Source organism: Muscardinus avellanarius (assembly GCF_963383645.1).
Source record: "Muscardinus avellanarius genome assembly, chromosome: 3".
NCBI classification, from domain to species: Eukaryota; Metazoa; Chordata; class Mammalia; order Rodentia; family Gliridae; genus Muscardinus; species Muscardinus avellanarius.
The window spans coordinates 32,409,900-32,435,431 of NC_137788.1; the positions used below are offsets into that span (position 1 = coordinate 32,409,900).

Here is a 25,532-nt window from a genome sequence, read left to right on the forward strand (position 1 = left end):
AGCCTCAGCTACTTGGCAAGGTCCTTCGTGATTCAGTGAAATCCTGTTTCAAAAAAATAAAAAGACCAAAAAATAGGAACAGGGATATAGCTAGGAGATAGTATGGCCCTGGGTTCCATCCCCAGTACTGAAAAAAAAAAAAAAAAAAAGAATAAAAAATAGGGCTGAGATATAGCTCAAAGGTAGAATGACCCTGGGTTCAATCTCCAGTACCGCAAAAATAAATTAATTAGATTAAAAAAAAAAAATCATGAGTGGAGCCAGGCATGGTGGTGCACACTTGTAATGCCAGTTCTTGGGCAGCTAAGACAGAAGGATTGCACATTCAAGGCCAGCCTAAGCTACTTTGGCCTTATGCAACTTAGTGAGACCCTGTTTCAAAATAAAGAATAAAATATAGAGCTGGGAGGGGGTGTAGCTCAGAGGTAGAATGCCTGGGTTCCCTCCCCAATTCAATTCCACTAAACAAACAAACAAACAAATACAAAGCCGGGCGTGGTGGCGCAGGGACTGGAATCGCAGCATTTGGGAGGTTGAGACAGGAGGAATGTGATTCTCAGACAGCCTCAGCTACTTAGCGAGGTCCTTTGCAACTCCACGAGACCCTGTTTCAAAAATAAAAGAATAAAAAAGATGACTGGGGGGTGTAGCTCGGAGGCAGAATGTCCCTGGGTTCCATCCCCAGCACCGCAAAATAAATAAATAAATAAATAAATAAATAAATAAATAAATAAATAAATAAGCAAACAAACAATGAGTGAAGCTGTTGTGGTGGGATTGGAGGAGACGCCCCAAGTTCTGCTTCCTTGGCTCCTCCTTTCTATGAAGAAATAACAAGCAACAACACATCACTGAGGGACCCCAAAAGGCTGTAAGAATTTCTCCCTTTACCTTTTTCCGCCTAAAACTATGAGTCCAACAATTCTCACTGACTGTAGGCTAGCAGTCGTCCTCCATGTACGGGCTGGGTAATGTGAAAAGGCCTCTTGAAGGTTGAACACAAAAACCGAAGACAAAACGTATTCACAAAACTCACTTACTTATAAGGGTGATGATGAGCAGTCTGACGATTCCAAAGGCAGGAATCATTTCTCGAAAATTCTTTCAAAGAGATAAATAATTGTAATATGAGCTATCTACTCACAAATGAAATCTCAACCCTTCTCCATTTTCACCTGCTTGTTTTTCTTTTTCTTTTCTTTTTTCACCCGCCCGCCCCCCTTCCTCCCCCCCACTCTCTTTTGTACTGGATATGAACCCAGAGGCATTCTTTTTATTTGTGCAGTACTGGGGATGGATCCCAGAAGCATTCAACCTCTGAGCTACACCCCCAGCCCTATTTTTATTTCTTTATTTTAAAACAAGGTTAGCTTTGAACCTGCAATCCTCCTGTCTCAGCCTTCCAAGTACTGGAATTATAAGCATAGCATGCACCACCATGCCCCACTGAACCCAGAGGCATTTTCCTTCCAAGCTCCACCCCCGGCCTTTGTTATTTTCTATTTTGAAACAAGGTCTCCGTAAATTGCAGAGGCTAATCTCAAACCTGCGATCCTCCAGTCTCAGCCTTTCAAGTGCTGGGGTTACGGGTATGTACCATGCACCACCAACCCAGCTCTTCTTTTTTTCAACGAGATTCCTTAAATAAATCATGATACAACTACATAGAGGACTCCACTGAGTATCTGCAAAGACCAAGAGAGATCTCTGGACTAACATGGGCAGATGCTCAGGATACTCTCATAACATACAAAACAAAGTAAGGGGGAGGCCATTGCTGTAATACTAATGTTGGTAGCATTTTGAATACATATAGAAACATCTGAAGGGTGTGTGTGTGTGTGTCAAACTTTTAAAAGAAACTATAGCCGGGCATGGTGGCACACGCTTGTAATCCCCGGGCTTGGGAGGCTGAGACAGGAGGATCACATAGGTTCGAAGCCAGCCTCAGCTACTTAGTGAGGCTCTCAGCAACTTAGTGAGACCCTGTTTCCAAATAAAATATTAAAAAAAAGGTCTGGGAGTATAGCCCAGAGGTAGAAAGCCTCTGGGTTCCACCCCTAGTACCACCAAAAAAAAAAAAAAAAAAAAAAAAGAAAGAAAGAAACTATATTATATAGGCATGGTGGTATACCCTTATAATCCAAGTACTTGGGAGGCTGACGGACCTCAGGTTCATAACCAGCCTCAGCAACATAGTGAGGCCCTCCCCAATTTATTGACCCTGTTTCAAAATAAAAGAAAAAAATAGGACTGAGGGTGTCACTCAGAGGTAGAATGCCCATGGGTCCTATCCCCAGAACCCCGCCCCATACACATACACACATGATACTGTATGGAACCGGACATGGTGGTGTACTTCTATAATCCCAGCATAACTCTCAGCAACCTAGCAAGACTCTGTTTCAAAACAAAAAAATTAAAAAGAGGGCTGGAAAGCCGGGCGTAGTGGCGCATGCTTGTAATCCCAGCATTCAGGAGGCTGAGACAGGAGGATCATGGTTCGCAGCTAGCCTCGGCTACTTAGTGAGGCCCTTTACAACTCAGTGAGACCGTTTCAAAATAAAGAATAAAAAATTGGGCTGGGGGTCTCGCTCAGATGTAGAATGCCCTGGGTCCATCCCCAGTACCACAAAAGAAAAAAAACTTGATAAATGAAGATTCTCTGAACCAAATAGCAGTTATTGTTTTGAGGAGGAAATAAAGAAGGACTGGGAGTGTAGCTCAGTGACCGAGCACTTATCTTCCATGCATAGGCCGTAAGTTCAATTACAGCATTGCAAAAACAAGTCCACAAATTCACAAGTGCTTACCACTATAACATTCATAAAGTAGCCTCCCATCAGAGCATAGACTCCTCCTGAAGCCCCCACCAGAGACTTGAGAGGGTCAAAAATGGAGCTGGCAAGAGAGCCTACAGAAACGAAACACAAACGGTCAGACAGGAAAAGAACCATGAAGGACAAGTCTTTCTAATCTAAGGCGAGTTTGGACCGTTTTCGTACTCATGAGCAACAAATCCATGCTGTCCCTCTGTGCTGTATTAGTTCAAATGTGACATTTAACTACCCCAATTTTTCTGAAACACTGTCTGTTAGATAAGCAGTATATCAAGCTGGACGTGGTGGTGCACACCTGTAATCCCAGTATTTAGGAGACCCTGTTTCAAAATAAAAATGAAATCGAGGAGCCAGGTGGTGGCGCATGCTTGTAATCACAGTACTTTGGAGGCTGAGACAGGAGGATCACAGGTTCACGGCCAGCCTCAGCTACTTAGTGAGGCCCTTTGCAATTCAGTGAGACCAGGTTTCAAAATAAAGAATAAAAAATAGGGCAGGGGGTTTAGCTCAGAGGTCAAACGCCCCTAGGTTCCATCCCCACACCCGCAAAATAAATAAATAAATAAATAAAATAAAGTAAATAAAAAATAAAAAGACTGGAAATGAAAATTGGTGAATGCCCCTGGGTTGAGTCCCAAGTACTTACTAAATAAATAAATAAATATCAGAAAGTTTTTAAAATAAATATAGCATTAGTTAGCTATAGGACAATTTCTTTTCTTTTTTTTTTTTTTCTTTTTTCTTTTTCAGTACTGAAGGTTGAACCCAGGGGCATTCTACCTCTGAGTTATATCCCCACCCCTATTTTTTAATCTCATTTTGAAACAGGGTCTCACTAAGGTATGAAGGGCCTCACTAAGTAGCTGAGGCTGGCTGTGAACCTTCAATCCTCCTGTCTCAGCCTCCCAAGCACTGGATTACAAGTGTGCGCCACCACACCGGGATATAGGACAATTTTAAACACTTTAATATTTGTAGTCTTCGATGAAGAGGAAAGAAATAGATACAGAAAAAAAATTTGAAGGAATTATGGTTGAATTTTTTCCAAAATTTGATGAAATAGCCACTGATCCAAGAAGTGATCCACGAAGCACAAGAAACATGAAGAAAACACCAAAGCTTAAAAAATAATCCAAGGCAGGCATGGTGGTGGCACATTCCCAGTGATCCCAATACTTGGGAGGTTGAGACAGGAGCATCACAGGTTCAAGGACAGCCTCAGCAACTTAGTGATGCCTCAGCTACTTAAGGAGATCTCGCTTCAATTTTTTTTTTAAATGGCCAGGTAAAGCCAGGCGTGGTGGCGCACGCTTGTAATCCTCACACTTGGGAGGCTGAGACAGGAGGATCGGGCAGGTTTGAAGCCAGCCTCAGCTACTTAGTGAGGCTCTCAGCAACTTAGACACTGTTTCCAAATAAAATAGAAAATAGGTCTGGGAGCCAGGCGTGGTGGTGGTGGTGCACGCTTGTAATCTGGTGGTGGTGGTGCACGCTTGTAATCCCAGCATTCGGGAGGCTGAGACAGGAGGACCGCAGTTTGCGGACAGCTTCAGCTACTACTTAGTGAGGCCCTCTGCAACTCAGTGAGACCCTGTTTCCAAATAAAGAATAAAAAATAGGACAGGGGTGTAGCTCAGAGGTCAAATGGCCCTGGGTTCCATCCCCAGACCCACAAAAAAAGAAAAAAGGTCTGGGAGTATAGCCCGGAGGTAGAAAGCCTCTGGGTTCCACCCCCAGTACCACAAAATGATAATGATGATGATGATAATACTAATAATAATTTAAAAATGGCCAGGTATGGTGGCACATCTCTGTAATTCCATTACTGAGGAGGCTGAGCCAGGAGGATCACCAGTTCAAGAACAGCCTAAGCAGCCTAGCAAGACTTTCAGACTCTCAGCAACCTAGCAAGATACTATTTCTAACAAAAAAAAATTATAAGGGCTATGGGTATAGCATGACGTTAGAATGCCTCTGGGTTCAATCCTCAGTACCACCAAAAAATAAATAAAATAAAACAAAATAGGTCTGGTGGTGTAGCTCAGAAGTAAAATGTCCCTGGGTTCAATTCCCAGTACCGCAAAATGGAAAAAAAAAGTTATTTGCTAGCCAGGCGTGGTGGCGCACGCTTTTAATCACTGCGCTTGGGAGGCTGAGACAGGAGGATCGCACAGGTTCAAAGCCAGCTTCAGCTACTTAGTGAAGCTCTTAGCAACTTAGTGAGACCCTGTTTCCAAATAAAATAGAAAATAGGTCTGGGAGTATAGCCCGGAGGTAGAAAGCCTCTGGGTTCCACCCCCAATACCACCCAAAAAATAAAATAAAATAAAAATTAAAAAAAGGACTGGGGATGTAGCTCAGAGGTAGAAAGCCCCTGGTCTACTCCCAGTACCACCTAAAAAAAAAGATGCATGCTTACAACATGAATGAACATAGAAAAGTTTTAGTTAGGTGAAAAAAGTCACAAAAGACTGCATTTGATTCCATTTAGATGAAATGTCCAGAAAGAACAAATCTATACAGACATAAATAGACTAGTAGTTGCTTATAACTGGGGCAGAAAGGAGAGGTAGAAAGTTGGGAATGAATGCTAATGGGTATAGAATTTCTTTGCCAGGGTGAAAATGCTATAAAATTAGATTATGATGAAGACTGAATAATCCTGTGAATTAACCAAGAAACATTGAATTACACACTTTATTTATTTATTTTTATTTATTTAATTTTTTGTGGTATTAGGGATGAAACCCAGGGGCATTCTACCTTCGAGCTACACCCAGCCCTATTTTTATTCTTTATTTTGAAACAGGTTCTCACTGAGTTGCAAAGGGCCTCACTAAGTAGCTGAGGCTGTCTGCAAACCGTGATCCTCCTGTCTCAGCCTCCCGAATGCTGGAATTACAAGCGTGAGCCACCACGTCCTGCTGAATTATACACTTTAAATGGGCAAATTGTACTTAGGAGGCTGAGACAGGAAGATTGCAGGTTTGAGGACAGCTTCAGCAAGTAGTGACTTATCAACCTAGTGAGACCCTGTTTCCAAAATAAAAATAAAATAGGGCTGGGGGTGTACTTCAGAGGTAGAATGTCCCTTGGGTTCAATCCTCAGTACCACAAAAATAAATAAATAGATAGGTGAATTGTATGGTATGTGACTTATACCTCAGTGATGCTGTTAAAAAAATATTTGTCAGTTTCTAAGCTATGTTACGATTGGGATCAGGACATTCCATTCCAATGTATTTACTCAAAAGAAATGAATACATGTGTCCACACAAAGACTTGTATACAGATATGCATAGCAGCTTCATTTGCCTGAAACTGGAAACAACCCAAGTCTCCATCCTCAGGGGAATGGATAAACAAATTGTAGTATATACTCAAAATGAAATATTGCCTTACCCAACCATAAAATGGAATCAGGTATTGGTAAACATAATCCCAGCATAGTGGCGCATGCCTATAACCCCAGTACTTGAGGCTGAGGCAGGAAGATCACAGGTTTGAGGACAGCTTCAACAAGTAGTGAGACTCTCAGAAACCTAGGGAGGCCCTGTTTCCAAATAAAAATAAAATAGGACATGGGGTATAGCTCAGAGGTAGAATGCCCCTGGGTTCAACCCCAGTATCACACACACACAAAAATATTGGTACATATAATGTGGATAAATGCTGAATGAATCCAGACAATGTAGTGTGTATATTCTAAGATCCCACTTACCTAAATTTCTAGGGAACACATACTAATTTATAAATCCAGAATATAGACTGGTGGCTGCTGGGGAGGATAACAAAGAAATTTTGGGGGGCTACTAAATTGTGATGAAAGTTTCACAGTAAAATACACATATTAAATCTCATGTCGGGAGTGGTGCCACACACTTGTATTTCCAGTACTTGGGAGGCTGAGACAGGAGGATCGCAGGTTCAAAGCTAGTGTTGGCAATTTAGCGAGGCTCTCAGCAATCTAGTGAGACTCTGTTTCCAGTTTCAAATTAAGAATAAAAAATAGGGCTGGGAGTGTAGCTCAGAGGTAGAATGCCCCCTGGATTCCATCCCCAGTAACATACACACACACACACACACACACACACACGCACACACACACACACACACAAAAGATATAAAATTTGTCTGGGGTGTAGATTGACAGTAGAATGCCTCTAGGTTCCATCCCCAATACAAAAAAAAAAAAAAAAAAAAGCTCATCAAAGCTGGTGTGATAGGGCGTGCCTATAATCCCAGTATTTGGGAGGTGGAGACAGGAGGACTTCAGGCTTAAGAACAGCCTCAGCAAATTAGCAAGACTCTCAGCGATCTAGCAAGACCCTGTTTCAAAACAAAAAGTGGGGGGCAGATAGCTGGGGGGTAGAGCTAAGAGGTAGAATGACCCTGGGTTCAAACCCCAGGTCCACAAAAATAGAAAAATCAAGAAACTCATCAAGTTATACTTTTTTTTTTTTTTGCATAACTGGGGATGGAACCCAGGGGCATTCTACCTCAAGCTACACCCCCAGCCCAATATTTTAATTTGGAAACAGGGTCTCCTAAGCCAGCACCCGTGGCTGGCTTCGAACCTGCGCAATCCTCCTGTCTCTGCCTCCCAAGCGGGGGGGGGGGGGGGGGGGGGGGGATTACAAGCTTGCGCCACCACGCCCAGCCCCAATACTTTAGTCTTTAAAAAAAAAAAAAAAAAAGTTGTGAAAGGCTTCGCTACATAGCTGAGGCTGTCTGCAAACCATGATCCTCCAGTCTCAGCCTCCCAAATGCCGGGATTACAAGCATGTGCCACCACGCCCAGCTCTTTTTTTTTTTTTAAAGCAGGGTCTCACTGAGTTGCTAAGGGCCTCGCTAGTAACTGAGGCTGTCTACGAACCGCGATCCCCCAGTCTCTGCCTCCTGAATGCTGGGATTACAAGCGTGTGCCACCATGCCTGACTAAGTTGTACATTTTATTTTATTTTTTATTTTTATTTATTTTTTATTTTATTTTTTTTTTTGGTGGTACTGGGGGTGGAACCCAGATGCTTTCTACCTCCAGGCTATACTCCCAGACCTTTTTTTATATATTTTATTTGGAAACAGGGTCTCACTAAGTTGCTGAAAGCCTCACTAAGTAGCTGAGGCTGGCTTCGAACCCGTGTGATCCTCCTGTCTCAGCCTCCTAAGCGCGGGGATTATAAGCATGTGCCACCACGCCCGGCTAAGTTGTACATTTTAAATATCTACAGTGTATTTTCATCAGTTACATCTCACTAAACAGAAAGAAGAAGAAAAAAAGAAAAAAGATTTCTGGGCCATGTCCCCAGAGGTTCTATTTGGTAGGTCTGGGTGGGATCTGGATAGCTTGAGTTGTAACAAGCTCTCCAGGTAATTCTGACCAGCAGTTAGATTGGGGACATTGGCTGGATGCATACCAGCAGTCCTTAATCATTACAGTGCATAGAAGTCACCTGCATTTGTTAAAATGAGAACTCCACCGGGCGTGGTGACGCACGCTTGTAATCCCCGCGCTTGGGAGGCAGAGACAGGAGGATCGTGCAGGTTCGAAGCCAGCCGCGCGCGCTGGCTTAGGAGACCCTGTTTCCAAATAAAAAAATGTAAAAATAGGTCTGGGAGTGTAACCCGGAGGTAGAAGGGCTTCCAGGAACCCCAGTACCACCAAAACAAAATAAAATAAAATAAGGACTCCAATTAGCAGGTCTGATCTGGGGCCCAACAGGTTATATTTTCTCTAGTACTGATGATTGAACTGAGCGTGTTCTACCTGAGATATAACCCCAGCCTGCGTGTGTGTGTGTGTGTGTGTGTGTGTGTGTGTGTGTTTATGGTATAGGGTATTGAACCCAGGGGCATTCTACCTCTGAACTATAACCCCAGCCCTATTTTAGATTTTATTTATTTATTTTTATTTTTTGGTACTGGATATTGAACTCAGAAGTATTCTACCTTCCAATCTACATCTCCAGCTCTCTTTTATTTTGAAACAGTCTTCCTAGATTGATGATGAGAGTCTCACTACTTGCTAAGGCTGTCCTCAAACCTGTAATCCTCCTGTCTCAGCCTCAGAAGTATTGGAACTACAAGTATATACCACCATGCCCAGTTTAGTTTCTATTTTAAAACGGGGTCTCACTAAGTTGCAGAGGGTCTCACAAGATTACTGAAGCTGTCTTTAAACCTGCAATCCTATTTCAACCTACCAAGTACTGAAATTACAGTTGTGCACCACCATGTCCAACAGTATCTCTCTCTCCCTCTCTCTCTCTCTCTCTCTCCTTCCGAGCTACACCCCTAGCCCTAGTTTTTATTCTTCATTTTAAAAAAGGGTTTCACTAAGCTGCAGAGTACCTCTCTACATAGCTGAAACTGGCCACAAACTTCTCAGCCTCCCAAAGTACTGGGATTACAAGCCTGCGCCACCACGCCTGGCTCCCAGCAATATGCCTTTTTGAAACAGTGTCTAAATTACCTCATACTGGCCTGGAACCTGTGATCCTCCTGTCTTAGTCTCCCAAGCACTCAGATTACAGACGCGCACCACCACGCCCGGCTCCAGCACGCTGCATTTTAAACAAGTTCCCAGGTAATGCTAATGGTTCTGATCCTTGGGCACGTTTTGAAAGGAGCCAGGTGAGGAAAGCAGACAAGGAAAGGCACCTGGGGAAAAAGCAAAGCAAGGAAGGCAATGAGGCCAGCCAGCGGGGATAAAAAGTGCTCCTGAGTATTCTGGCTGTCTTTTGGCTACTGTATAATTTTTAGGATATAACACAATCTGATCCATGTTTGAGAAAGATGATCCAAAAAGCAGTGTGGGAGACAGACACGATGACAAAGAGACACCTGCCCAGAGCCTATTGCAAAAGCAGGCAGAGGGTGGGAACAGGTTCTTCACGGTCCCCCGGCTCTCTGCAACCCAGGCAGGGCTGGGCCACAGGGATGGAGAAGCTGGAGCTGGGCAAAGCCAGGCCATCACAAAGGGCCTTCAGTGAAGAGGGGGAAAAGAGATGTGTAGAGAAACAGATGGAGAGGGCGGACAAAACAGGACCCAAAAAAGTAGAAGGGAAAGTGGATACAGAGTTCGTCAACTCTCTTTTTTTCTTTCTCTCTCTTTTTTTTTTTTTTTGGTGGTACTGGGAGTGGAACCCAGGGGCTTTTCTACCTCCGGGCTATACTCCCAGACCTATTTTATACTTTGTTTGGAAACAGGGTCTCACTAAGTTGCTGAGAGCCTCACTCAGTAGCTGAGGCTGGCTTCGAACCTGCGCCATCCTCCTGTGTCAGCCTCCCAAGTGCGGGGATTACAAGCGTGCGCCACCACGCCCGGCTAGCTCTGACTCTTTAATGTGGCTCTTGTACCTGCTTCCTGCTCTCCACTGGACTGCCACTGACCCCTGCAAGATCACAGTCCCTCACTAGAAGCCTTGGTTCTGGGAGGCTGACAGTTTTCATCAGTTAAAAAAAAAAGTGAACACTAGAATTAGTTGAATTATATCTCCCCCCAAATAGATATGTTGATATCTAACCCCCCTCCTCCCAACGAACCTTACATGGAAATAAGGTTTTTGCACATGAGACTAGTTAAGGTGTGGTCATTCTGGAGTAGGATGAGTCCCTAAACCACCTGAGACTGATGTCCCTAAAGAGGAAACAAACTCCCAGTGCTTGAGAGACTGAGACAGGAGGATCACCAGAGGTCATGTTTCAAAATATAAGATTTTTTAAAGGGGGGAGGGGGAACTAGGAGTGTAGCTCACAGGTAGAAGGCCTCAGGGTTCAATCTCCAGTATCAAAAGAAAATTAATTACATATTCTATCTGCCAGCAATAACACATAGATACTGAAATTAAAAAGATAAAGCCATATCAAAGCCAGTCACTAATCCAAACATTAAAAAGAAGGAAATAGGATGGGAACTGGGGAAGGGCTAATTGGGAGATGTGTGCATGTATGCCTCTACCATCTTGTACTCCTTTAAGATGTACAACTACAATGCACCAATAAAAAAATGTAAAAAAAGTACAAAGCCAGGCCTGATGGCACGTACTTGTAACACCAATACTTGGGAGGCTGAAATACTCAGATCACAGGTTCATGACCAGCCTCAGCAACTTAGGCCCTCTGTAAATTAGAAAGACCCTGTTTCTTCTTTTTTTTTTTTTTTTTTTTTTTTTGCGGGTCTGGGGATGGAACCCAGGGGCATTCGACCTCAGAGCTACACTTCCTGCCCTACTTTTTATTCTTTTATTTTGAAACCGAGTCTCACTGAGTTGCAGAGAGCCTCACTAAGTAGCTGAGGCTGTCCGCGAACCGCGATCCTCCAGGTCTCAGCCTCCCAAATGCTGGGATTACAAGCGTGCGCCACCACGCCTGGCTAAAAGACCCTGTTTCAAAATAAAAGAATAAAATAAGGCTGGCAGTATAGCTCAGAGATAGAATGCCCCTGGGTTCCATTCCCAGAACCACAGAATAAATAAATACGTACATACACACATACATACATATGATACCATTTAGGAGATCTGAATAAGAGACGTACTATGTTTATTGATTGAAAGAATCAACATAATAATTATGTCAGTTCTCCGCCAAATTAAGGAACAGACTTAATAAACTTCTATCAAAATCCCAGCAAGAATTTTTTAAGTTATAAAAAGGATTGTTGTAAAATATATATATATGGAAAGGCAAAGAAATTAATTTTTTTTGCAGTACTAGGGATTGAACTCAGGGGCGTTTTACTTCTGAGCTACACCCCCAGCCCTATTTTTTATTTCTTATTTTGAAACATGGTCTCGCTAAGTTGTGGAGGGCCTCACTAAGTAACTGAAGCTAGCTGTGAACCTGCAATCCTCCTGTCTCAGCCTCCTAAGTACAGGGATTACAAGTGTGTGCCACCATGCCCAAAAGAAAGGCAAAAATATTTTTAAAAACTAAAATAATCTGTGTGTGTGTGTGTGTATGTGTGTGTGTGTGGTACTGGGGATAGAACCCAGAGCTATGGCCGGGCGTGGTGGCACACACTTGTAATCCCAGCATTTGGGATTACAGGCGGAGACAGGAGGATCGCGCAGGTTCGAAGCCAGCCATGCTGGCTTAAGAGACCCTGTTTCCAAATAAAAAAGTATAAAAATAGGTCTGGGAGTGTAGCCCGGAGGTAGAAGGGCTTTCAGGAACCCCAGTACCACTAAAAAAAAAAAAAAAAAAAAAAAAAAAAAAAAAAAAACCCAGAGCCATTCTATCTTAGAGCTACACTCCCAGCTGAGTTGATTTCTTATTTGGAAATAGGGTCTTGCTAGTATGATGAGAGTCTCACTACTTGCTGACTCTGTCCTCAACCTGTGATCCTCCTGTCTCAGCCTCCCAGATACAGGGGTTACAGATGAGCACCACCACATCTGGCTTAAAATAATTTTGAAAATGAAGAATTAACTAGGTGGAATCATTCTTACTGATTTCAAAACTTATTATATATGGACTATTTGTATATTCATAAGTAACAAACAAACACAAAGAACCTTAATTTGAACCTCACATCCTATCGAAAACTTAACCAGCTAAAATTGATTGCATTTTTAAATTTTATTTTATTTTTGCAGTATTAGGGATTGAACTCAGGGGCATTCTACCTCCAAGTTACAACCCCAGCCCTATTTTTTACTCTTTTTTTTTTTTTTATGGTACTGGGGTTCCTGGAAGCCCTTCTACCTCCGGGATACATTCCCATGGGCTACACTCCTAGACCTATTTTTTAACTTTTTTATGTGGAAACAGAATCTCTTAAACCAGCGAGGCTGGCTCCGAACCAGAGGGATCCTCCTGTCTCCACCTCCCAAGGGCGGGGATTACAAGCGTGCGCCACCACGCCCGGCTTACTCTTTATTTTTTGAAACAGGTTCTTATTAAGTTGCATTAGGCCTCACTAAGTAGCTAAAGCTAGCCATGAAGCTGTGATCCTGTCTCAGCCTCCCATGTACTGGAATTACAAGCATGCACCACCACACCTGGCTCTTGACTACTGGTGTGTGTGTGTGTGTGTGTGTGTGTGTGTGTGTGTGTGTTTTGCTGGGAATTTAACCCAGGGGCACTCTATCTCTGAGCTACACCCCCAGTGTGACTTTTTTTAATTCTTTATTTGAAAACAGGGTCTCACTAAGTTTTAGAGGGCCTCACTAAGTAGCAGAGGCTGGCTATGAACCCGGATCCTCCTGTCTCAGCCTCCCAAGTACTAAGAATATAAGCATGTACCACCATGCCCAACTTAATTACATATTTGAATGCAGGGCATAAAACCATAATTTTTTTTTTTTTTGCAGTACCGGGGATGGAACCCAAGGGTATTCTACTTCCAAGCTACATCCCCTGCCCTATTTTTTATTCTTTACTTTTTTAATAGGGTCTCACTGAGTTGCAAAGAACCTCACTAAGTAGCTGAGGCTGTCTGTGAACCTCTATCCTCCTATCTCAGCCTCCCAAATGCTGGGATTACAAGCGTGCACCACCACGCCCAACTTTTAAACCATAACTTTTAAGAAGATAACACCGAAGAAAACTTCCAGGACACAGGGGTCAGTGAACAGCTTTTAGACATTACCCCAAAGCCTAATTCATAAAAGGAAAACTTTTCAGGCATGGTGGTGAACACCTGTAATTCCAGTAGTTAGGAGGCTAAGACAGAAGAAGCATTGAAGGTTCAAGACTAGCTTCAGGAAGCTAGCCAGATTTCCAGCACCTAGAGAGCCTGTTTCAAAAAGACAGAGGCCTCGGGGTATAACTCAGAAGTAAAATATCCCTGGGTTTAAGCCTGGTATCACAAAAAATATGAAAAATAAAAAATAAAGTGTAGATAGGCATGGTGGTGCACCACTGTAATCCCTGTACTTGGGAGGCTGAGACAGGAGGATCACAGGTTCATGTCCAGCCTACTAAGCGAGGCCAACTGCAACTTAGTGAGACCCTATTTCAAAATAAAGAATAAAAAACAGTGCTAGGGTATAGCTCAGAGGTAGGATGCCCCTGGGTTCAATCCCCAGTACTCCAAAAAATAAATAATTAATAATAATAATAATAATAATAATAATAATAATATGAGCCAGGCATGGTGGCGCATGCTCGTAATCCCAGCATTCGAGAGGCTGAGACTGGAGGATCATGGTTCGTGGACGGCCTTAGCTACTTAGTGAGGCCCTCTGCAACTTAGTGAGACCCTGTTTCAAAATAAAGAATAAAAAATATGGCTGGGGGTGTAGCTCGGAGGTCGAATGCCCCTGGGTTCCATCCCTAGACCTGTAAATAAATAATAAAGTGTATGCTATGTGATAGACCACGTGGAGAGGATGGAAAGATAAGCTATAGACCAGGAGAAAATATTTGTAAAAAACATATTCAATGAAGAAATACTATTCATATACATTTTGTGTGTGTGTGTGTGTGGTACTGGGGTTCCTGGAAGCCCTTCTACCTCTGGGCTACACTCCCATATCTATTTTATACTTTTTATTTGGAAACAGGGTCTCTTAAGCCAGCACAGCTGGCTTCGAACCTGTGCGATCCTCCTGTCTCCGCCTCCCAAGCGCTAGGATTACAGGTGTGCGCCACCACGCCAAGCCCATATACATTTTTAAAAGCCCTCAAAATGTAACAAGAAAAAAAAAAATAGAGCCAGGCATGGTGGTACATTCTTGTAATCTCAGTACTTGGGAGGTTTGAGACAGGAGGACCACAGGTTTGAGGCCAGCCCAAACTACTTAATGAGGTCCTCTACAACTTAGTGGGACGCTGTTGCAAAAATAAAGAATAAGCCAGGCGTGGTGGCGCACGCTTGTAATCCTTGTGCTTGGGAGGCTGAGACAGGAGGATCGCACAGGTTTAAAGCCAGCCTCAGCTACTTAGTGAGGCTCTCAGCAACTTAGTGAGACCCTGTTTCCAAATAAAGTATAAAATAGCCTGAAGGTAGAAAGCCTCTGGGTTCCACCCTCAGTACCACCAAAAAAAAAAAAGGGGCTGGGGGTGTAGTTCGAAGGTAGAATGCCCCTGGGTTCCATACCTGGTGCCGTAAATAAATAAATAAATAAATAAATAAATAATTCAGCTAAACCAGATGTGGTGGAGTACACTTGCAATCCCAGTACTTGGGAAGCTGAGACAGGAGGATTGCAGGTTTGTGCCAGCCTCAGCAACTTATTGAAGCTCTCTGCAAATTAGTGAGACCCTGATTCAAAATAAAGAATAAAAAATAGAGCTGGGAGTATAGCCTGGAGGTAGAATGCCCCTGGGTTCCATCTCTAGTACCACAAACACACCAAAAAAAAAAAAAGCAACAACAGTCAATCTAAATGCTAATGAAGATATGGAGGAATGTAAAATGGAACAATTTGGAACGTGTGTGTGTGAGAGTGTGTGTGTGTGTGTGTGTGTGTGTGTGTGTGCATCTAAGGATTAAACCGGGGGGCATTCTACCTCCAGGCTACATCCCCATCCCTTTATTTTTTATTTGTAAACAGGATCCTAAAAATAAACTGCTGATACATGAAACAACCTAAAAGAATCTCCAGAGAATTGTGCTGAGTACAGAAAGCCAGTTCCAAGAAATATACACTAAATTATTTCATTAATATAATATTCTTTTTAAATTAATCAGTTATTTTTTTTTAGCAGCACTGGGGATAGAACTTAGGGGCTTCTACCTCCGAACTACACCCCCAGCCCAAATTTATTCCTTCCTTCCTTCCTTCCTTCCTCCCTCCCTCCCTCCCTCCCTCCCTCTCTCTCTCTCTTTCTTGTACCAGGAATGAAACCCCCGAGCTTTCTACCTCTGGGCCACACTCCCAGACCTATTATATATTTTATTTGGAAACAGGGTCTCTTTGAGTTGCCGAAAGCCTAAGTAGCTGAGGCTGGCTTCAAACCCATGTGATCCTTCTGTCTCAGCCTCCCAAGTGCTGGGATTACAAGCGTGCGCCACCATGCCCAGTTTATTCTTTATTTTTATTTTTTATTTTTTGGTGGTACTGGGGGTGGAACCCAGAGGCTTTCTGCCTTTGGGCTATACTCCTAGACCTATTTTATACTTTATTTGGAAACAGTGTCTCACTAAGTTGCTGAGAACCTCACTAAGTAGCTAAGGCTTTCTTCAAACCTGTGTGATCCTCCTGTCTCAGCCTCCCAAGCATGGGGATTACAAGCATGCGCCACCACACCCAAATTTATTCTTTATTTTTGAAACAGGGTCTCACTAAGTTGTGGAGGGCCTCAATAAATATCTGAGGCTGGCCATGAACCACAATCCTCCTGTCTCAGCCTCCCAAGTACTAAGATTATAAGCATGTGCCACCATGCCCAGCTCTTTTTTATTCATTATTTAGAACCAGGGAATTAGCCCAGGGGCATTCTGCCTTCTAGATATACCTCAGCATTTTTTTACTTTAGTGTATGGTGTGTGTGTGTGTGTGTGTGTGTGTGTGTGTGTGTGTGTGTGTGTGTTAACTGGGGATTGAACCCAGGACCATTCCACTTCCAAGCTATATCCCCAGGTCTATTTTTTATTCTGTATATGTGTGTATGTATATATGTATGTTGTGGTGCTGGGAATTGAACCAAACAGCATTCTACTTCCAAGCTACCTCCCTAACCTTACTTTATTTTTATTTTTATTTTGAAACAGGATCTCTCTAGGTTGATGAGAGTCTCACTACCTGCCAAGGCTATCCTTGAACTTGTAATTCCCCTGTTGTAGCCTCCCAAGTACTGGGATTACAGTCGTGTACCATGATGCCTGACATAAAACAAAACTTTGGTTTTGGTACTAGGGATTGAACCCAGAGGCATTCTACCTCCAAGCTACATTCCTAGTCCATTTTTTTTTTAAATTTATTTGGAAGCAGAGTCTCAGATTGCTGAGAACCTACCTAGATTGTTGAAACTGGCGTGTATGTGTGTGTGTGTGTGTGTGTGTGTGTGTGTGTGTGTGTGTTACTGGAAGCAGGTGCCTTCCACCTTCGAGTTACACCCGCAACCTTATTTCATTTTTTATTTGTGAACAGGATCTCACTAAGTTGCAGATAGCCCCACTAAGTTGCTGAGGCTGGTCAGAAATCTGCAATCTTCCCATCTCAGCCTCCCAAGTACTGGGATTACAGGCATGTGCCACAACACCCCTCTGTAAAAAATTGTTATATGCTTTTATTGGTGTATTATAGTCTCTTATTATAATTACGTTGAGAGTGACATACATGCACACAGCACTTGGTGCCCCCCTCCCACCGCCTCCCATCTCCTCTCAAAGACATTTTTTTTTTATTTTTGCAGTACTGGGGATGGAACCCAGGGGCATTTGACCTCCGAGCTACACCCCCAGCCCTATTTTTTAGTCTTTATTTTGAAACAGGGTCCCACTGAGTTGCAAAGCGCCTCACTAAGTAGCTGAGGCTGTCCAGGAACCGTGATCCTCCTGTCTCAGCTTCCCAAATGCTAGGATTACAAGCATACGCCACCACACCCAGATTCAAAAACAAAATTTGTAAAAAGTCTGGGAATATACTGGTGGAACACTTTCTTAGCACATGAGAGGCTCTGGGTTCAATCCCCAGTATGGAAGGGAAGAACAAAGGAAAGAAGGGAAGGAATGATAGAAGGGGAGAAAAGAAAGAAAGAAAGAAAGAAAGAAAGGAGGGGAGGGAGGGAGGGAGGGAGGGAGGGAGGGAGGAAGGAAGGAAGGAAGGAAGGAAGGAAGGAAGGAAGGAAGGAAGGAAGGAAGGAAGGAAGGAAGGAAACCTGTATTACCTTTGCTTTTAATCCTAAGAGCCATTAATGTTGACTCTGTTACCCTGAGAACACTGACCTGCAGTCACTCCTGCCAGGTATACCAGCCCCACTCGGAGGCCTTTGTGCACCATTTCCAGGGGAATGCCCAGAACAAGCTGCATCAAAAGATTCCCCACGATGTGCTGAACTCTGCAGAGACAAATACAGTTGTCAAATATTCAAGCAGTTAGTTCCTTGGGAGACCTTGATGTGTTGATTCTACTGAAGAATATGAACTCGCTAGAATACCATTTTCTAATATTTTTAGCAGGCAACTCTTGTTTCTTTTTTTTTTTTTAAATAAGATCTTGCACAAAGCTTCAATTTGTGAAATAGCTAAATGGTATTTTATTTTATTATACTTTACTTTTTTTTTTGCGGCACTGGGGATGGAATCCAGGGCCATTCTACTTCTGAGCTATACTCCCAGCCCTATTTTTTTTTCTTTGTTTTGAAACAGGGGCTCACTGAGCTGCAGAGGGCCTCACTAAATAGCTGAGGCTAGCCGTGAACCTGTGATCCTCCTGTCTCAGCTTCCCAAGTACTGAGATTACAAGACTATGCCACCAAACCCAGCTGAAAGGGCATTTTAGAAGCATAAATCTATTTTATAAATTCTGTTTTGTAACAATGATAACATAAAACAGATAGATGAGGATGGTTTAAAGAATATCAACTTAAGCCAGATGTGTTAGCACATGCCTATAATCCTAGTACTTTGGAGGCTGAGATAGTAGGAGGATCACAGGTTTGAGGATAGCCTCAGCAACTTAGTGAGGCTCTCATGAACTTAGTGAAACCTTGTTTAAAAAATAAACAAACAAGCCGGGCGTGGTGATGCACGCCTGTAATCCCAGCATTCAGGAGGCTGAGACTGGAAGGTGGCAGTTCGCGGACAGCCTCAGGTACTTAGTGAGGCCCTCTGCAACTAAGTGAGACCCAGTTTCAAAATAAAGAATAAAAAATAGGGCAGGAGGTGTAGCTCAGAGGTAGAATACCCCTGGGTTCCATCCCCAAACCCGCAAAAAAAAAAAAAAAAAAAAAAACAAGTGGGGCGTGGCGGCCCACACTTGTAATCCCAGCATTCGGGAGGCTGAGACCAGAGGATCGCAGTTCATGGACAGCCTCAGCTACTACTTCGTGAGGCCCTCTGCAACTTAGTGAGACCCTGTTTCAAATAAAGAATAAAATATAGGCCAGGGGTGTAGTTCAAAGGTCCAATGCCCCTGGGTTCCATCCCCAGACCCACAAAAAAAAAAAAAAAAAAAAAAAGGCCGGGCATGGTGGCACATGTCTGTAAAATCTCTGTACTTGTAAAGCTAAGACAGGAGGCTCACAGGTTCAAAGACTACTTCAGCAATGTAGTAAGACTCTCAGCAACCTAGTGAGACCCTGTTTCTAAACAATAAACAAAAAGGACTGCGGTTATATATAGCTCTGAAGTAGAATACCCCTGGGTTCAATCCCCAGTGCCACGGGGAGGGGGGTATAAAAAAAAAAAAGAATATAAACTTGAAAGCCAGGCATGGTGGTGCATGCTACAGGCTTAGTACTTGGAAGGCTGAGAAAGGAATATCAAAGTTCAAAGCCAGCCTCAGAAACTTAATGATGCTCTCAGAAATTTAGGGAGCCTCTCAACAGCTCATGGAGACCCTCTTTCAAAATAAGAATGAAGCCAGGCATGGTGATGCACACTTGTAATCCTAGTACTTAGGAGGCTGAGACAGGAGGATCACAGGTTCAAAGCCAGCCTCATCAACTTAGCAAGGTGGTCAGCAATTTAGTGAGACCCTGTTTCCAAATAGGAAATAAAATCAGGCTGGGGGTGCAATTTGGAATAAAATAACCTCTTGGATCAATCCCCAGTACCAAAAATAAATAAATACATAAATACAAGAAAGAAAATTGGTCTGGGGGTATGGCTCAGAGGTAGAATGCTTCTGGGTTTATTTACCAGTACTACAAAAGAAAAAAGAAAAAATGATAAGTAGGACTAGGGTATACAGCTCAGAAGTAGAATCCCCCTGGGTTCAATCCCCAGTACCGGGGGGAAAAAAAATTTGGCAGGTCACTAAAGAAGTCCTCTGGTCATACCTTCAGAAAGGATTACTTACCTTTATGGTCTTGTGTGCACCCAGCCACAACTATCAGTATCCAGACCATCTTTAAAGACATATGAGATGAAATAGATAATTTGGCAAAGAACAGTCTAACAAGGACAATTATTATACTAGTGTTTTGAAGACCTCAGACACAAGCCAGGTGTGGTGGCACACACTTGTAACCCCAGTATTAGGGAGGCTGAAACAGGAGAATCGCAGGTTCACAGCCAACCTTAGCAATTTAGTGAGGCCATCTGCAACTTAGTGAAGTCCTGTTTCAAAATAAAATGATAAAGTAGAAGCCGGCCGTGGTGGCACAAGCTTGTAATCTCAGTACTTGGGAGGCTAAGACAGGAGGATTGCAGATTTGAGGACAGCTTCAGAAACTTACTGAAGCCCTCCACAATGTAGTAAGACCCTGTTTAAAAAAAAAAAAATTAGAGCCAGGTGTGGTGGCGCACGCTTGTAATCCCCACACTTGGGAGGTGGAGACAGGAGGATCACGCAGGCTTGAAGCCAGCCGCGCTGGCTTAAGAGACCCTGTTTCCAAATTAAAAAGTATAAAAATAGGTCTGGGAATGTAGCCCAGAGGTAGAAGAGTTTCCAGGAACCCCAGTACCACCAAAAAAAAAAAAAAAAAAAAAAAAAAAAGTTAGACCAGGTGTGGCGGCATACCCTTGTAATCCCAGCATTTTGGAGACTGAGACAGGAGACTGACAGTTCGTGGACAGCCTCAGCTACTTAGTGAGGCCCTTTGCAACTCAGTGAGACCCTGTTTCAAAATAAAGACTAAAAAATAGAGCTGGGGGTATAGCTCAGAAGTAGAATGCCTCTGGGTTCCATCCCCAGTATTGCAAATAAATAAATAAATAAATAAATAAATAAATAAATAAATAAATAAATAAATAAATGGACCAGGCATGTGGCACACACTTATAATCCTAGTAGTTGGGAGGCTAAGACAGGAGGATCGTGAGTTCATGGTCAGCCTCAGAGGCACAGGCCCTCTTCAACTTAGTAAAGCCTTGCTGCAAAACTAAAAATAAGAGGCAGGTGTGGTCGTGCACATTTGTAATCCCAGTACTTGGGAGGCTGAGATAGGAAGATCACAGTTTTGCAGTGAGCCTCAGCTACTTAGTGAGGTCCTCTGCAATTTAAAAAGACCCTGTTTCAAAATAAAGAATAAAAAATAGGACTGGGGGTATACCTTGGAGGTAGAATGCCCCTGGTTTCAATCCCCAGTGCCACACACACATCAAAAAAGAAAAGAAAGAAAGAAAGAAAGAAAGAAATCAGAAAGAAAGAAAGAAATCAGAAAGAAAGAAAGGAAGAAAAGATTAAAAAGGCTAGGAGCTGGGTGTGGTGGCGCACGCTTGTAATCCCAGAATTCGGGAGGCTGAGACCGGAGGATCGCAGCTCGTGGACAGCCTCAGCTACTTAGTGAGGCCCTCTGCAACTCAGTGAGACCCTGGTTCAATATAAAGAATAAAAGGGGGGGACTTAGAGTTAGATATTGCTTTTGTCCAATCCCTGATACCACAAAAAATAAAATAAATAAATATATAAAAGTTGGGTGGAATGGTGCACAGTAGTAATCCCAGTACTTGAGAGACTGAGACAGGAGGATCACAGGTTCATAGCCAGCCTCAGCTACTTAGTGAGGCCCTCCACAACTTAGTGAGACCCTGTTTCAAAATAAAGAATAAAAAATAGGGCTAGGGGTGTAGCTCTGAGGTAAAATGCCCCTGGGTTCCATCCCCAGTACCGCAAAACCAAAAACAAAAACAATAAATAAATAAATAGGGTTGGGGGTATAACTCTGAGGTAGAATGCCCCTGGATTTAATCCCTAGCACCACAGGAAAAATAAAAGTTAAAAAGCAGCCAGGCTCAGTGGCACTTGCCACTGTATTCCTAGTACTTGGGAGGCTGAGACTGGAAGATCCCAGGTTTGAGGGCTGCCTCAGCAATTTAGCAAGGTCCTGAGAAATTTAGCAAGACTCTTTCAAAATACAAACTAAAAGGGCTTAGGAAAGGCTGGGAATGTTGGCCCATGCCTATAATCCCAAATCTTGGGAAGCTGAGACAGGAGGATCACAGGTTGGGGAGCTACCTCAGCAAGTAATGAGACTCATCAACCTAGTGAGACTCTGTTTCAAAATAAAATAAGATCTGAGGGTTTAGCTCAGAGGTAGAATGCCCCTGAGTTCAATCCCTGGTACCAAAAAAATGAAAGAAAGAAAGAAAGAAAGGAAGGAAGGAAGGAAGGAAGGAAGGAAGGAGGGGGAGGGGGAGGGAGGGAGGGAGGGAGGGAAGGAGGAAAGAGAAAAAGAAAAGTCATTACCATAACACTCTAGTGCTCTACATTACTATTTAGCTATGTTCCCCCCTATAAAGTCCTTGAAAACACAAACTACTTTCACTGTGAACATACTTGTTAAATGGAAAACCAAAGTGTGGAAGTGTCTACTATGTGGTTGGGGATGTTGAGCCAGGGTTGTCAAGCCTCTGAGTCCCGCACCCGGCCAAGGGAGCCTATTTAGCCACTGGCTGAAAGAGTCATCTTCAAGGGCTGGGTAGGTCACACAGATGAGGCTGGCCTCACCAAATGCCAGAATGCAACTGCACAAAAATACTATCTGCATTTAAGAAACTAAGCAAGCCAGGCATGGTGATGAGCACTCGTAATCCTAGCATTCGGGAGGCTGAGACCAGAGGATCCCGGTTCGCGGCCAGCCTCAGCTACTTAGCGAGGTCCTTTGCAACTCAGCGAGACCCTGTTTCAAAAATAAGAAAGCTAGCCGGGCGTGGTGGCACACACTTGTTATCCCCGCGCTTGGGAGGCGGAGACAGGAGGATCACGCAGGTCCAAAGCCAGCCGCGCTGGCTTAAGAGACCCTGTTTCCACATAAAAAAGTATTAAAAAATAGGTCTGGGAGTGTAGCCCATGGGAGTGTAGCCCAGAGGTAGAAGGGCTTCCAGGAACCCAGTACCACCAAAAAAAAAAAAAAAAAAAGAAAGAAAGAAAGGCTATAAAATAGGGTTGGTAGCTGGGCGTGGTGGCACACCCTTGTAATCCCCGGGCTTGGGAGGCTGAGACAGGAGGATCGCGCAGGTTCGAAGCCAGCCTCAGCTACTTAGTGAGGCTCTTGGCAACTTAGTGAGACCCTGTTTCCAAATAAAATATAAAAAAGGTCTGGGAGTATAGCCCAGAGGTAGAAAGCCTCTGGGTTCCACCCCCAGTACCAAAAAAATAAAAATAAAAAATAAAAATAAAAATAAAAAAATAGGGTTGGTAATGTAGCTCGGAGGTAGAATGCCCCTGGGTTCCAACCTCAGTACAGCAAAAAGAAAAGAAAAGAAGAAACTAAGCAGCCTGGGTGTTGGCATAAGCCTATAATCCCTGTACTTGAGAGGCTGAGACAGGAGGATCGCAGGTTCAAGGACAGCCTCAGCAAGTAGTGAGACTCATCAACCTAGCAAGACCCTGTTTCCAAATAAGAAATAAAATTGGGCTGGGGGTGTAGTTTGAAGGTAAATTGCCCCTGAGTTCAATCCCCAGTACCAAAAAAAAATAAAAATAAGAGAGAGAGAGAGAGAGAGCGAGCGAAACTAAGCAAAACTAAGGCAGGCAAGCATCTCCTATTGCCTGGACCATTTCAGATGGATAGCAGTATTGCACAATGATCAAAATGTTCATAAATCGCCAGACATGGTGGCAAACGCTTGTAATCCCAGCTGGGGATTACAAGAGAGGGCGAGGGAGGACTGGAGGGAGGCTGAGACAGGAGGATCGTGGTTCACGGAGGTCCTCAGCTACTTAGGTCCTTTGCAACTCAGTGAGACCCTGTTTCAAAATAAAGAATTAAATATAGGGCTGGGGGTGTAGTTTGGAGGTAAAATGCCCCTGAGTTTCATCCTCAGTACCGCAAAAAAAATATATACACACACACACACACACACACACACACACACACACACACACATACATATATAATAAAAAGAAGCCAGGCGTGGTGGCGCGCGCTTGTAATCCCCGCGCTTGGGAGGTAAAGACAGGAGGATCGCGCAGGTTCGAAGCCAGCTGTGCACGCTGGCTTAGGAGACCCTGTTTCCAAATAAAAATGTAAAAATAGGTCTGGGAGTGTAGCCCGGAGGAAAAAGGGCTTCCAGGAACCCCAGTACCACCAAAAAAAAAAAAAAAAAAAAAAAAAAAGGACTGGTGGGATACTTGGAGGTAGAATGCCCCTGGCTTCAGTCCCCAACACAATGAAAAATAAAAAAAGAATGCGTTGTGAGGGTGTGGGGGTGAGCTGGTAATTATTTAATCCCACCATTTCATAAGCTGAGGGAACACTTAGCAACATCCAACAGCTAGGGGGACCTACCTTTTGTTTGATAATGATTTATTGCCTGCTCATTAATATTCACATATCAATACCAATATTACATAGTTATGAGCAATATAACATACCCTGGATTTCGAGCCGGCGCTAGTGGATTGAGGCCCTCACTCGGAATCTCAGGGGTGTGATCTCTAGCAATGGTTACATCCTCAGACACGTGCAGTAGGAAGAAACCCTGCCTTCTAGGTTGCTGTGAGGATCAAACACGGTAACTGACGATCAAGCCTTCTCAGGACCAAGCCTCCCAAAACGAGTCAGAGGTGACCTCCTGGCATGGGGCACAGGCCTGTAATCTAGCTCTTCTGGAAGCTGAGGTGGGAGGATCTCAAATTCAAAGCAATCTAGGGAAACCAGGCGTGGTGGCGCACGCTTGTAATCCCAGCACTTGGGAGGCTGAGTCAGGAGGATCACGCAGGTTTGAAGCCAGCCTCAGCTACTTAGTGAGGCTCTCAGCAACTTAGTGAGACCCTGTTTCCAAATAAAATATATTAAAAAAAAAAATAGGTCTGGGAGAATAGCCCAGAGGTAGAAAGCCTCTAGGTTCCACCCCCAGTACCACACACACACACACACACACACAAAAAAAAAAGCAATCTAGGGAGATCATGTCCCAAAATTTAAAAAGGGCATCTGGACATGGTGGTGCATGCTTGTAATTCCAGTACTTAAGAGGCTGAGACAGGAAGATTGTGCAGGTTCGAAGTGAGCCTCAGCTACTTAGTGAGGCTCTTGGCAACTTAGAGAGACCCTGATTCCAAATAAAATATAGAATAGGTCTGGGAGTGTAGCCTGGAGGTCAAAAGCCCCTGGGTTCCACCCCCCAGTACCACAAAAAAATAAATAAATAAATAAAAAGGGCTGGGAGGTAGCTCCACACTAGAGTGCTTGCCTAAGGGATGTGAGAGAGGCCCAGGTTCAATCCCCAGTACACACGCACACACGCATGCACACACACACGCACTCACTCAAAGTAAGGGTGAGGAGTGGAATCTTTGGCGCCTGCGACTGAACCGTCATCCCTTACCCAGCATGGACCAGCATGTATGAGATAAACCTCCAGGCTTCCTCCCTCTTCTCAGGACGGTAGATGAAGGGACTCTCCAAGATGCCCGTGTCTAAAGTGATCCACTGCTTCTGGGGCTTCCACACAGCGTAGTAGATGAATACGGCCAGCTGTCGGGAAGGGAGGGCACACGTGTTAGCCAGGCTCTTCCAGCATCACCCACCACAGCCGTGTGGATGTGACTAGCCCTCGGTGGGCCACGCTGTCTTCCTCTGTGGTCCTGTCCTCCTGTGGTGAGGAACAGCTCTAGACCAGGTGGTAAAGAGGCCTTTCTCGACCCCTTTACCCATCCGTCCACCATGTGAGGGAGAAACTGCCTC

General features: G+C 43.8%; 1 protein-coding gene across 1 annotated transcript in view; it reads right to left on the minus strand.

The window, feature by feature from the left end:
• The window catches only part of RHBDL2 (rhomboid like 2), a gene marked incomplete at its 3' end in the record, with an annotated part of 35,272 nt that overhangs the window by 5,957 nt on the left and 3,783 nt on the right, over positions 1–25,532 (minus strand). Inside the window, exons 2-5 of the mRNA XM_080692512.1 lie at positions 25,174–25,322; positions 17,680–17,792; positions 2,814–2,914; positions 1,041–1,101 (exon numbers count right to left, since the gene is read on the minus strand). Of these exons, the coding sequence (XP_080548638.1) occupies positions 1,041–1,101; positions 2,814–2,914; positions 17,680–17,792; positions 25,174–25,322 (424 nt within the window). The remainder of the gene's footprint in view (positions 1–1,040; positions 1,102–2,813; positions 2,915–17,679; positions 17,793–25,173; positions 25,323–25,532) is intronic.